The 14810-nt window shown below is 36.9% G+C and overlaps 1 protein-coding gene across 1 annotated transcript; it reads left to right on the top strand.

Moving 5' to 3' along the window:
• Positions 1-339: 339 nt before the first annotated feature.
• Positions 340-5965, top strand: LOC117624328. Its single transcript, XM_034355498.1, has 7 exons — positions 340-1084; positions 1854-2232; positions 2363-4020; positions 4262-4375; positions 4709-4863; positions 5254-5381; positions 5732-5965. Exons 1-6 carry the CDS (start codon positions 662-664, stop codon positions 5300-5302), a joined length of 2778 nt encoding a protein of 925 aa, XP_034211389.1. The 5' UTR covers positions 340-661; the 3' UTR covers positions 5303-5381; positions 5732-5965.
• Positions 5966-14810: the final 8845 nt, after the last annotated feature.

The raw sequence follows: 14810 nt of genomic DNA, 5'->3' as shown, positions 1-14810 counted from the left end.
AAACGTGAGAATATTTTTCAATTTTAATTTTAGTATTTCCAATGCCATACATGATTATTGTTTTACCCTCATCTAATTAGTTTCTTTTAAAAATGTGAGTAAGGGTATAATTGGAAGTTTATAAAATTGGTTGACAATAGTATAGATGGTATGTATTTAGCTTTAAATCTTGATTGGATTGGACGGTCCAAAGCCGCTTCTAATTGTAACCGGTTCCAAATAAGCGAACCGGTTTTATATATCCAAGCCGGAGCATCCAAAAGGACAAATCCAAAGACGAAAAAGCCCTCGTTCTTATTGTCTCTCTCTAAATTTCGCTCTGCTCTCGACCACCCCCATTGAATTTGAACCCATTCCCCTATTTCCTTCTCTCTCTCTCCTCTCTCTCTCTGACTCGCTCACAAAATCACAAACTCACTCACCATATTATCAATTTTAATCACTTACACAAAACCCACTCCCCTCCCTCAAATTTACCCGCCAAAAAGCTTTATTCTCCCACACGAAGTTTTCATCTTTTCAAATCCCCAAACCCCAACGGCTAAACCTCTCCATCTCTCCCTCTCTCTCTCTCTAGGGTTTCTCTCTCGAGCCCTCTCTCTGTCTCCTCTACCCCCAAAACGGCGTCGTTCATAGGCTTCGCTCGCTCGCCCCTTCAATCATGGATCCGACCTTGAACGCCGAAGCTACCGAGCCGCCAGCGGTTTCAGTCGCGGAAAAGAGGCCGATTCAGAATGGAGCTGAAGGAGAATTGGGGACCCAATTCAACAAGAAGCCCAGATTGGGACCCAATTCGGAGAAGGACCTCAGGAGAGTGGCGGAGATTGTGTTGGCCTTGTCGACAATGGCCAAGATTCGAGGAGGGAAGAAGCCCACGGAGCCCGAGATTGGACTTATGGGGGAAGCTAGGTCGAAGCTGGTGGAGCTATGTGAAGGCTTGGCGCCTAAGGATATTGTGGCTAGGGATGCAATTGGAGCTGTCATTGAGGATTTGGGGCTTAATGGCAAGCTTAAGGAACAGAGATTAGGGTTTCGGGGTACCAAGTTGACCATCGCTGAGAAGTTTTCGCTGACAAAGAAGAAGGTAAAGAGTCATTTTTGTGATTGGATATGGTTTAGTTTGTTTCCTGGCAGGGTGTTGTTCTGTTAGCTTTTAATTGGTATGCCTTGTTGTGTGATTGATGGGAAAGTGTTGGACAAATGAAGAAAGAAAGAAACTTTTGACTTTGAATTTCAAATGTAGGTAATGGGATGATAGTAATATAATTCATATACTTTGGTGTTTTAATGTGGTATGCAAATAAGGGATATTTGTCTGGTTTAGGAGAAATTATGGAGAAGGTATTTTTGGTTATCGTTTCTTAATTGCGCATTACTTTTTGTTTACTTATCAATACTGGGTATATAGGAATTAGTCTAATTCTTGACTTCTTCTGTGGATTTGACATTAAAACCCGTAATTCAATACCTGAAAACCATGAATTAGATTGACTAAGGAAGTAGCTATTCCTAAGTTCTCCGATTCATGACTTCCCCCATTCCTACGATTGGGACTAACAAAGCAACTGTTCAGTTTAGTTGTTTTGAGGATGTTGGGCTTGTTGGTTACTTTAACGAGCGACATATATGCAGTAAACTGCATAGTTATACTCTTCGGTAATTGTAAAATCTTTCACTTTTATTCAAATCACCATGAGGATGTACGTGACTCATTGGGAAGTTGAAGTCTTGCGACCAAGAAGTTGTCTTTGAAATTGTATGGCTAATGCTATTTTACTTCAATTCTGAACTATGAAATTAGAATTTTTTGGACTGTAAACTGATGTTTTCTGAACTCGAAATTCGTTTTCTAGATGGAAGAATCCAAGAAATACTCTGCACAACCTGCTACATATCCATCTCCCCCATTAAAAACAAACTTCAATGCAGCAGCTGAAACCCATGGGATGTCACATACTGTTCGTATGATTCCAACAGACAAACCAAGTCATGCACCGATCTCCGGAGGTTTCCCAGTGTCTTCTTCTGTGGTTCATGTATCTACAGTAACTCCTACATCTGCACAGTATCAGTTGCCTACCAATGAAGTTAGAGCATCCATGGTTTCTAGTGGTTTGCCTAGCAGTCATCTAGGAAGGGATTCTTCTTCCCCTGCCTTGCCTAGAGTTGAAAGAGCACAGTTCAGATCAGATGGAGGACCAAATGGGCCTTCTTATGCATTTCAAGTACAAGGTAACTGATGTTCTTCGACTTTACTTTTATAGGAAGGTGTCTTTATTTGGTATATGCTTATTTTATTATTACTGTTTCTATCTCTTCTCTGTATATCTAAGTATTTAGACTATACTTTGTGCACGTGCAGCAAATTCTTCTGCAAATCATCCACCAGTGAATGGTCCAACTTGGTCAGTTCAAACTCAATCTGCTAAAAGTGGAATGGAATACAAGGTGCCAAATCATACTTCTGTCAAAGCTGAAGGAAATGCTGGTATGAGTATGCCACAGATGACTCCTGTAGCAGCACGAGATCAGAATATTAGGCCATTTGTCTCTCAAACAGCTTCTGGAAATTTACCTGGTGTACAGCAGCCTTTGCAACAGATGCACTTTGTTCAAGCTCCTTCACTTCCTAATAATCACAATGAGATTGCGAAAATCATTCAGAAATTATTACAACCACAGCCTCCTGAGCATCCTACATGGATTCCTCCATCAAGGGATTACATGAGTAAGGCTTTGACTTGCCAAAGTTGCCAGATTACCATCACTGAGGTAGAAGGTGTTCTCATTTGTGATGCATGCGAGAGAGGATATCACATAATGTGTGCACAGTCAGCTAATCAGAGAGGAATTCCTAGAGGTGAGTGGCACTGCATGAGGTGCTTGTCGCTAAGCAATGGAAAGCCTTTGCCTCCTAAATATGGACGTGTGATGAGAAGTAACATACAAGTAAAAATCCCTTCCAACACAGCTGGAATTCAAATTTCCTCGGAGAATAAACTGGGTGCCTTGGATCCCAAGTTCAATCAGCAGAAGATAACTGCAAACGGGAGCTCTGCTTTCCAAAATCCTGCTCATATTGGTAGTGGAGGCAGCAACCATGTTGAGTCAGCATTGGATCCGAAGATTTCAAATGTTAAAGAGTCTGAACAAAATAATTTCCCATCGAGCAATAAAAATATGGACGAGAGACCTTTTTCTGGAAGTTTCTCATCAAGTGAACGGTTATCTCAACCAAAAGATACTTCTGAATCATTTGGATCTGATGAGAGACCTTCTGAATCAAAAGCAGAGCCTCCTGCTGATTCATCTAACAAAGATACTGATAAGTCTGATCATTCCCAACCCTCTTCCAACCCACAAGTTGTGGACGGTGCAGCGCTGCCAAACTGTTCGAAGATTTCAAATGCGAAAGAGTGTCAACAAAATAATTTCCCATCGAGCAATAAAAATATGGATGAGAGACCTTTTTCTGGAAGTTGCTCGTCAAATGAACGGTTATCTCAACCAAAAGATACTTCTGAATCATCTAGATCTGATGAGAGACCTTCTGAATCAAAAGCAGAGCCTCCGGCTGATTCATCTAACAAAGATACTGATAAGTCTGATAATTCCCAACCCTCTTCCAACCAACAAGTTGTGGATGGAGCAGCGCTGCCAAACTGTGCAGAAGTTCCATCAAAGAAATGCGATGACCATAATCATGCTTTGAAAGACCCAGATATTTCTCACTCAGGAGGAAATCCTGACTATTCTTTAAGATATGACATCAAACGGGATGACCAAGGAGGTGCACAAGCAAATACTTGTGAAAGTTCTGTAGCTAGTGGTAGGGCTTTAGACCATTCTGGATTGTCTACAGATGGCTTGAAAGCTGTTCAATGGATTGGCGATGCGGTTCAAGTTAACGATGAAAAATTATTTTACCGTACTTGTTGCATTGATGGGGTAATGTATAAGCTGCAAGGTCATGCTCTTTTCCACTCGAGTCTTGGAAAATTGATACCCTCAAAGCTTCAAGTAAGCAAATTATGATGCATTTCTTTATACTTGTCGCATTTGAAGAATTATATAATGTGATTGCTGAAAGTAGTCTTGTATTAGAAACTGCCAGTTATTTTTGGTCACTGAGTCTAGAGGAATCACTTATTGTTTGTTGTGGAAGCATATTAATCTGTTTATGGTTATAATGAACTCTTTTTCTTTTTTTTTCTTTTTATTTTTAAGAAGTGTTATAATGAACTTTTGAATTTCATTGCAGTCCATGTGGGAGGATAGAAAAACTGGGTCAAAGTGGGTTATTGTCAACAGGTGCTACTTTCCCGGTGACTTGCCAGAGAATGTTGGTCGCCCATCTACACCTGAAAGCAATGAGGTAAACTTCTTTTTTTTGCATACGAATTATTCTGTGTTTCTCTCTTTTGTAAGATGGTCAAATTAACATTTGAATTCAGTGGTTGGCATATCAGTTGACTAGTAAAATTGGCCTCCTGATTTTGTGAAGTGGGTAAAGAAGTGCGCATATTTGCAAGCACACATGCATGTAATATATATCTTTCTAATGGTTGTATACATCATGTGGCGTCATTCAATTTAACACTACGTTTATCTAATGGTTCCTCTCTTCCATTTTGTATTGACATGTAGAGTACAAGATCAATAATATCCATATGGAAGTTCATGTTTACTCATTGTTTCTGTGTTATAGGTCTATGAATCTAATCATGATAGCACAGTAATGGCGGGCTTGATTCAAGGTCCATGTGAAGTTCTTACTCCCACTAAGTTCAGCAAAGAAAGTGAAAAACGGAGCAACTTGGGACCTGAGGCAAATAATGAATTACAACCAATATTTCTGTGCAAGTATGACTCCTTAATTCTTACATGTCATACAAATAAATAATTGTTTTGTGCATGTCTTCTAAGGAAGAATGCGAAGATTATTTTGTCTGAGTGTGTGGATCATATACTTATGCCTTGACTTTTGTGTAATGCCACAGATGCCTAGATTATTCTCTCTCTCTCTCTCTCTCTCTCTCTCTCTCACACACACACACACACACACACACACACACGCAGTCACAATGTATGTGTGCACATGCACTCACTTGTAGGTCACTGCTTGTACGGTGTGTCCGTTTGTTATCCCAGTATGTGGAACGATGATACTAACTGTTCATTCTGCTAATTGTTTCTTCCCATCATATTCACCTTCTTCTTTGATGAATAAAATTTTCTATTTCTTTTTGGCAGATGGATTTATGATGAATTTAAAGGATTATTGCAGCCTGTGTCCCAGTAATCGACTTATGCACATGTTTTCTTTTGGTGGTTTGAAATTCTCTATGGTTATGGAACTCGATCATGGTCTCTTTGATCAGGTAACTGAAAACTGTTGTGATGATGCATTACACCATTGTATATTCCAGCTTTGTTCATTTCGTTGATTATTATCCGGTCATTCTGAGTAGGCTCCTCCTAAAGTGGATGTAATATTGAATAAGTTATGCCGTTTAATAAATCCACTTGATAGTATCAATAGTTTTTTTTTTTCTTTATCCCTGCCACATATGTAATATTGAATAAGTTATGCTTAGGACCTTACATATGTGGCATTTTTTCAGAATATCTGTAACCGGGGAAACAACTCATTTTTTGTTTTAATTGATTCTAAATTTGTCATCCTTTGCTTTGGTTGAATGATTTTTATTGAGTTATTGTGTCAATACAGGTAGCCTTTTGCAAATGGGGCATCGTTAGCTCATCCGCAGAGAAGGGGGTTTCAACATTCGACGTCTTGTATAATATGTAGCTGTAAGCTGTAGCCTAGGTGTTCTATTGTTTGTATCTTCAAAATAGCAATCCAAGTTATAATCTTTGCGAGCCCCTTTTTTTGGGTGCTTCGTTCCTGTTATTCCGTTATCGTATTAGTTAATTTTACCAATTCAAATTGAATTTATTCTCATCAGTTGTCTAAATATTTATTTATTTTATCATTATCTGGGTTCTGTAGGCAAATCTCCGTAATGTGTTGTCCTTTTCTTTTATACATGGATGATCGATTTGTTTACTCTGAAATTGAAAGTCTCAGTTGAGGTGGTCTTGGGAATGATGCTTGCACTTTTCTTGAGGACGTCCTTACCATAGAAAAATGGGTTATTTACTGTAGACGTCCTTGAATTTGACCTTCATTTGCAATTGGATCTGTAAACTTTTTTTTCCTGCAATTATATCCGTTAACTCGATAAATAGTTTCAATTAGGTTATGCCGTCCAATTCTGTCAATTTATCTGTCAAAGTGAGAGGGTAAAAATGTCCTTTTGGGTTCTTCATCCATTATTAACCCCAACTCCACCTTCTTCATCCATTATCAACCCTAACAACCCCACCTCCATCTTCACAAGTTTACAATACAAATCCATATCAAATGGTTTGTGATTGGTAGAAACCACATAGGATTTACTTGGCTCTATTTACATTTTACAAAGAAAAATTGAAAAAATTGAAAAAACTGGAAAAATTAAAAAATAAAAAAATTACGGCTGTCGTTGACTTTTGAATTTAACTTAGCTAGACAAGAAGCAAACACAGTTCTCCTTTGAGTCCTCAAGCAAAGCATCTACCACTATTCCAAATAGTCGTATGGCTGGAATGTAGGAGGTGAATCATTCCTGAAGGTACGTGAGTTTATCTTTAAGCTCTCCTTCTCTCTCAGCTCTCCCTCTTTGTCTCTCCCTCTCTCCAGCAACCCATTTCCCCTCCTCCTTAGCCCACTCCCTCAAAACCCAGATCCCAACCCAACCCCCATCTCCCAACCTGCAAAACCCAAAACCCACCCTCAACCCCATCCCCTCAAGCTCTCCTCATCCGCTGCCGCCGCAATAGCAGCGGCACCATTGGCACCATAATGAATGCCACCGCAACCGCCATCTACGCCACGACGTTGGTAGACGTGGCCAAATCCAACGCCGTCAGCTTCTGCACCTACTTCACTATCTACACCAGGTGCTGCGACTCCAGCTTCACCACCGAGCTCATGATGGCCAGCTCTGTTGTGATTCTATTTCTCCGATTTTGCTATAGTTCTTTTTAGATGTTCACGTCTCGAAAGCTTTTGAAAAATTATCCTTTTGTTTGTTGAATTGATGAACTTGTGAACTGCATTTTGTTGGTGTTTGTGATTAGATCAGGATTTTCGTATGGGTTTTAGGTGTTTCGTTTCTCTGATCATATTTGGGGAAATTTTTTTCCATATGATTTTGTTTTTGGATTGTGGTTCTGTTCAATCCATTCTGAAAAGGACGCTTTTATCCCTCATTTTAACGGACAAATTGACATAGTTGGATGGCAGGACCTAATTGGAACTATTTATCGAGTTAACGGATGTAATTGCCGAAAAAAAAAAGTTCACGGACCCAATTGCAAATGGGGGCTAAGTTCAAGGACGTCTACAGTAATTAACCATAGAAAAATTCAATAGCACATCAGGGTCTCTTTGAGAACTTACGGAGGGGGTATTAGCCCCTTTTTTGGTTTTTACATTTGACCTAACAAGAGAGATTATCAGTAGTGGGACTCAAACTTAGGACTGGATAGTAAAGAGAACGATCCTTACTAACTCAACCAACCCTTGTTTGCAGCCAAATGCCTCTCTTTCGACAAGACATAATCATAGTAAAAATGCAGACATGGGCTTAGTCAAGTAGGCTAGAGCGGATGTGTTCCCCATTCTGCACCCGAGTTTGAATCCCTATCCTCGTAGTTTAAATTACATTAAAATAAAATATCGCTTGTATAAAAATAAAATAAAAATCATAGTAGTCTTTGGGGTTTATCCCCCTTTTTCACAAAAAATAAAATAAATAAATAAATAAATAAATTTCACAGTAAAAATAATTGGATTATGATGAAATGACACACTTTTTATTTATTTTTTAAACCAAATAGAAACTTTATTAGATAAACTTCAATGATACAATCAAAGACATCTAAAGTACTAATTTCAAGAGGGCAACAAATTAACATACTAAAAGCAAAACTAACGCGAACAAAAACTGCACTAAAACTACTAGTCCACATCACCACAATTAACTATAAGCCCACAAACCCAACATAACCAAAGTTATTTGTGGGAGTGATTCTCTCCAGATAGTTTAAGCTTTTTGGCTAGGTTAGGTCACTTGGGAAGGTTTTGTCCATGTCCGCCGTACTACTATTGGGATGGCTCCATTTACAATATTTTTTTCTTTTTACTCTTTCTTTTTTCATGTTTGATCTAATAAATTTCTATGGCTTTTTATAAATAAATAAATAAAACAAAATTTGTTCTAATAGAGCTTCCTTATAATCATCTATGCTATTTGTTCTAATTGAGCTTCCTAATCATCTCAGCTTGAATTTAAGGTTAATCGTTTTATTAGTCCATAAACTTTGACCCGATTTGCATTTGAGTACCTCAATTTCTAAAATAGTTCCCGTGGTCCTTTAATTTTAGTTTCGTTTGGACAAATGGTCTTGCCGTCAATTTTGTTAACTTTTTTTTTAAAATGTAGGGGCAAAATGGTATTTTTATATTAAAACAAAAAAAAAAGAATAAAAAATCATATCTTTAAAATAACAATAAAATCAAATCAAATAAAAAACCAAAAAAAGAAAAATCAAGTTTGGGAGGAGTAGAAATCGGGATAGAGAGGGGGAGAGAGAGAGTTTAATTTTAATTTTTTATTCATATTTTAATCAGTTTTGATACAAAAATACCATTTTGCCCCGACACTTAACCAAAAAGTTAACAAAAATTGACAGCAGGATCATTTGTCCTAACAAAACTAAAGTTAAGGGACCACGGGAACCATTTTGGAAATTGAGGTACTCAAATGCAAATCGAGTCTAAATTCAAGACTAATAAAACGATTAACCCCCTGAATTTATTACCTTTTTTTTTTTTCTGACCTGAATTTATTACATTTGGGGAAAAAAAAAATTGACAACACAGTTAACTTTAAGAAACATAGTTGGCATCTTCTGTTCATCAGTCTGTTGTTGTTGGTTGCCATTCTAGGTTTTTAGGAGGATTATTGGCCAATAATTCTCTCTAAATTATTTTATAGTCAAAATGCAAGACACATTTTCTTGTAAAAAGAGGGTGCCACGAATCCGCTCCTAAGAAAAAGAGATATATATATATATATATATATATATATAGGGAGCTGATTTCCCCACTCCCTTTTCCTTCACTTACACTCCTTTTTATTTTTTAATACTTTTTAATTAATTTTGTTCTTTTTTGTTCTCTCTCTTTCCTATTCTACCCTTACCTGACATTAATTTCTTTTTACTTCACTTTTATTTTTTATATATATATATTTATATACCTTCAATTTTCAAAATCAAAATAAAAAAGAGAAAAAAAATAAAAAAATAAAAAACCCAACCCCTCCTGTGTTGTGCCCAACCAGTACCCTCCCCTTGGCACCGTCCCCACCCAACCCCAGCCACCACCTCCTCTCTTCCTCCATTTTTCTTTCTTTTTCCATACCCACCAATCTCTCTGTCACTCCCCTTGAGATTTGGGTTTGTTTTTCAATTTTTTATTGATTTTGATTAGTTAACGCAGTGGGGGTTTGGATGGGGAGATTAATCTTGGGTGGGTTTGGGGTGATGGGGTGAGGGATTGGATTGGGGGTGGCTTTGATGGTGGTTGGAAGGATGTTGTGGTTGAACTGGGGTGGGGGCTGCGGTGAAACTGATGTTGGGTGTGTAGAGGAAGTTGGGTGGCTCAAGAATGGTTGGGACTTGGGTATGATTTGGTTTGGTGGGTTGGTTTTTGAAATGATTCTTTTGATTACTTGGTATGGTTTTATGATTTTATTTCTTGGAAGTTGATTTTCTTAGTTTGATTTGATCTGTTGGGTGAAGAAACAGAAGAAGGCAGGGAGTTGGGATTTGTTGGCCTTGCCAGAATCCAGACAAAGTGAGACATATATTTGTGGAAAAAGGAGTAAAGTGAGACAAAATGAGTTTTAGGGGCCAAAGTGAGACTCAAATACACTTCCCCATATAAATAAATTTAAAAAAAAAGCCAAAAAAATATTGAAAAATGAGGGCAAGTGAAAATAAAGTAAAAAGAAAGAAGAAATAATATAAAAGGGAAGTAAAAAGAAATTAATGTAGGGTAAGGGTAGAATAGGAAAGAGAAAGAACAAAAAATAACAAAATTGATTAAATGATATTAAAAACAACTCAAAGAGATCACTGATTTCCTCATCTGTAAAACAGACTTCCAGTTTATAAAAACATTTTTTCATCTCTTCTTGATCGATTGCGACATTTGAATCCTCATCTGTCAAGAAAAGAAAAAGAACAAACCTCTTACCAGTTACCAATTACGTGGACAAGAAAAACAGAAGAAGAAAAAAGCATATTCTTTGGTGGAATATATTAATGGAAGAAATATGCTTAACTTAGACTGTTCAAATCTAGGCAAAGCAAAATTGGTAGAGTGCCTTTATTATCAATTCTCTTTAGAAGAAAGAGAGAGAATGAATGAATGAAAGATAATTAATGAGATGAGAGAGAATGAATTCTTAATTAATATAGTATCAGGATTTTAATCCCAATGTATAAATATTAATTTAAAAAAATTTATTGTCTTGTCATGTTAGGTTTAATCTCAGGCATTAAAAGTGAAGTAATCTAATGGCCCAAAAATTGTGTCAAAACTTATGTAAAAAATATGGTGCCATGGATCCGCCCCCTATATATATATATATATATATATATATATAGAAAGTTTCACATCCGGGGGACCCCAAGTCCCGTCAAATCCTCCTTGTTCTGCCACGTTTGGTGGACCTATGTCGATCTATTCTTCCTTTGGCAGATCTATTGTCTCATATTTAGGCTGGCTTTGTTGTGCCTCATCTTGTGGGACTGCCCTTTGAGATATTGTGGCTTGGTGATGGTAGATCTATTGTTTATTGATGCGTTGGAGCCTTAGAGTAACTAGGTGGCATTCTCTATGTCATGTCTTGGAAGAAGATTAGAGACAATTGCCCTTTTTGCCAGCATTGTTTTAGTTTTTCAGTTTTGATCTAGTTTATTCAGTTTTGTTGTTCTTATAAAATGTTAAGCCTATATATCGAAGAACACTAACCTTTATGATTTCGATAGCTTGCAATACAAGGTTCTTCTCCTTAATGCCAATCCTCGTATTGTGCTAACTGGCCCAATAGAAGCCCATTACCTGTCCAAACCGTGTACTTATTTTGTCCCAATTTTAACCATCTAGATCCAATCATTGGGTTGGGTTAGGCCCAATGGACCTCTAGGTGTGGGGTTATAACTTAAAAGGTCTCGGTTCAATTAGGAGTGGACCACCTATATTTGAACTTTAAGTTATTGTTGTATTCTTCAATGTGGGACTTACATATCATGGCTTGTATTAACCTACCTACACCAACAATTATGTCGGAGGATAAGGTCTACAATGGTGAAGTCAAGATAATGGATGATGGGAAGAATATTGTTGGGTCGGTGACAACCGAAGAGGTGCTTCTTACCAATGTGGTCATGGAAGGAACTCTAAGACGGGTGGTGACATAAGGGTTGAAGAAGATGGGCATCAACAAAAAAACTCATCAAGGTGGTTTTACTTGACGTAGAGCCTTCATCACTAGCACAACTCAGGCCTAAGGAATCCATCAAACCTTCCCCAAGTTTTGGATGCATGGACAAAGAAGATTTAAGTACGTTTCAGAGTACTTTAGGGAGCATGAAGCGGGAAAGTTGGATGGGTGCTTTGATGAAAAGGAAGGATACTGAAGAGAAATTAGTTCATAAATTCAAGAGCCAAGAACACGACTGCATGAGGATAAGAAAAAAGGTTAGTATGAAGTTTGAGTATCAAGGCATGTTAAGAATTCAAGAATCTAAGAAGATAAGGAGCAAGGAATTTAGAATGGGGGATCTCTCTTATGCACAACAGGTTCGAGTTGCCTAAGTTTAATGTGGGTGGAACACCTCCTCACCCGAGGTGTGTTAAGATAAGAGGTTTCTTGCCATGGTAGAGTTCTTCAGAATTGCTAGAACGATTTCTAAGAGATTGAAGAGGTTCTAAGGGTCAACCTTTTTCATGTGTGATTGATTATTCGCCAATGTGGAGATTGTAATGTGGAGATTGTTGAAGTTAGCTCACCTTTTATGATAGAAAGGAGTGAAGAAGTGATCGATTATTTTTGCCAACCGATCAATCTCCGTGTGTTTTGTTTTTAGATGTGTTTTTGTTTTAAACACGGGGTTTTGGGCAAGTACTAGCCTAGTTAGGCTAGGTTTAAGTTTTCCTATTCCTAGTTAACTTGTAACCCAAGTCCTATGTATTATAATTATAAATAGGACTTTTAGGGCTAGGTAAATTTAGAAGAGAGGTAGACAAAGAGAAAACTCAAGATTGAGAGTTTTCAAGAGAATTCAAGAGGGTCAATTCATGGGTGTTTACAAGGACATTAAAGGGTTTGAGCAAGGGTGAGAGAAAAGAGAGCTAGGGTTCTTGTGAGATCTAAGGGGGTTCTTGATTTTAACCAAAGGTGTTCTTACGTACTAGTGAATTGCTTGGGTGAATCACCAAGAGGACGTAAGCATGAGGCCGAACCTCTATAAATCTTTGTGTTCTTGTGTGTTTGCTTTACTCTCTTTGTGATGTGTTTGATTTATTCTCAAGTGGTTTGTGTGTGTGCCGGTTGCGTAGTCCATCAACGACAAGGTCTTGGAATGTTTTCACACAACGCCCATATACACTGTGGTTTGAGTTATCTCGAGTGGTAGTGATCGATTAAGCAGGGACCATGTATTTATATGCATTGGTCAAGGGTTTGCTCAAGAAACCCTCGACCTCTCCTAGTTGCATTGGTATTGGGTGTTTTAATTCAATAGAACATAGGAAACCTTTTGGCTTTAGGAATACCGTTAAACACAACTTCCCTTAGAACCAAAAGTCTTATCCATATCGAGCCCTTAGTCATTACAATAACCTATAGATCTCCTATGATGATTAGAAGACCACACTTATGTGGATTAAGACATATATATATATATATATATATCTTACATTCTGTCATAATTCTAGAAACTTGGTTAAGTTTGCTGGGTTTCGTAGTCCATTTAAGAGAGTTATGCCGGTTAGTGACATGTTTTGTCTTTGCTATAATTGGACTAGATTCGAAGCAACTATGGCAGTAGATATGGGTTTTAAAAAAGTTATTTGTGGGAGTGATTCTCTCCAGATAGTTTAAGCTTTTTGGTTAGGTCAGGTCACTTGGGAAGGTTTTGTCCATGTCCGCCGTACTATTATTGGGATGGCTCCATTTACAATAATTTTTTTCTCTTTTTACTCTTTCTTTTTTCATGTTCTATCTAATAAATTTCTATCGCTTTTTTATAAATAAATAAATAAAATTCCTTATAATCATCTCTGCTATTTGTTCTAATTGAGCTTCCTAATCATCTCAGCCTGAATTTATTACTTTTTTTTTTTTGCCAGCCTGAATTTATTACATTTGGGGAACAAAAAAAAATTGACAACATAGTTAACTTTAAGAAACATAGTTGGCATCTTTTGTTCATCAGTCTGTTATTGTTGGTTGCCATTCTACGTTTTTAGGAGGATTATTGGCCAATAATTCTCTCTAAATTATTTTATACTGAAAATGCAAGACACATTTTCTTGTAATAATAAAAACGTTTGTATCTCATAATGCTGCTAACCACTTGAAGTATAGAATAGTATAAATAATAGTATTATATGCACTCCATTGTTTCCCTAATCGGAAACTACTGATGGTGTTGGCCCTCTTTCCTGTTTTAGCAATGTCTCTATTTATATATTTTAAAGCTTTTCAAAATCCATATATAGAGAGGGTCAAAGTGCCTTAATTCATGTCATATAGGTTTTTTATTATTTTTATTATTTTTATTTTTATATAAGTGATATTGATGAAGGGGGTTTTTCTCACACACAATGTGAAGGTGTAATAGGATTTCAAACCTAAAATCAGCAGTCTGCTAGTTAAGGCTCTTTACACTGAACTAGACCTCGTTGGCCATGTGATAGGTTTTAGGTTCAAAGTATATCTCAAGTAAATAAATAACTAAATAAATAAATAAATAAATATATATATAGGATAAGAGTAGATTCGTGGCACTACTAATTCTACACAAATTTTCAACCATTAGATTAACGTGCAATGAATGAATTCTTTTTTATTGACTGCAATGAATGGTTGAGATTAAGAAAACTATTTATTTATTTTTTAAAATAATTATAATATTGAATTTATTTTTTAATTAACTTTACCATCCTATTTTTTTCTCTCTTCATTTATGTTTTCACATCTTTCTATAAAGAGTTATTTATACACACACACCTCTTGAGATTTTCAGTGCTCTCACAAAACCCATTGAGGTTTCATAAACTACACTCACACTCCCTGAGGTTTCAAATTATTTTCACAAAACCCGTTTTCATTAATTATTTGTACAAAAATACAATCTCTTGGCCTACTTCTAGGGCTAGGACAATTTAGGGGTAAACACTAAGCCTTGACTGCTTCTTTAGCCTAGATTGCTAACCAATCTATAAAACAAATTAACAAACTCTCTTAGCTTGTTAACTGCTTACAGCTTTCAATATAACAACTTACTAACTAATATGACAGATCATTAACTAACTCAGTTACTCAGTGAAACCATCTAACATTTGCACCATGGGAGTCGTCTTCCACCAATCTATTTATTTACAACACTACGCCATTATTAAT

The sequence above is a fragment of the Prunus dulcis genome, chromosome 4 (assembly GCF_902201215.1).
Source record: "Prunus dulcis chromosome 4, ALMONDv2, whole genome shotgun sequence".
Classification (NCBI taxonomy): Eukaryota; Viridiplantae; Streptophyta; class Magnoliopsida; order Rosales; family Rosaceae; genus Prunus; species Prunus dulcis.
This window is presented reverse-complemented; position numbering and strand designations above follow the sequence as displayed.

Bases quoted from the DNA above. Each gene is read 5' to 3' on its own strand.
- LOC117624328 (XM_034355498.1), top strand. From the start codon at position 662: ATGGATCCGACCTTGAACGCCGAAGCTACCGAGCCGCCAGCGGTTTCA. The intron at 2,233-2,362 runs GTAACTGATGTT...GTGCACGTGCAG, and splicing joins TTATGCATTTCAAGTACAAG to CAAATTCTTCTGCAAATCAT. The intron at 4,864-5,253 runs GTATGACTCCTT...TCTTTTTGGCAG, and splicing joins CAACCAATATTTCTGTGCAA to ATGGATTTATGATGAATTTA.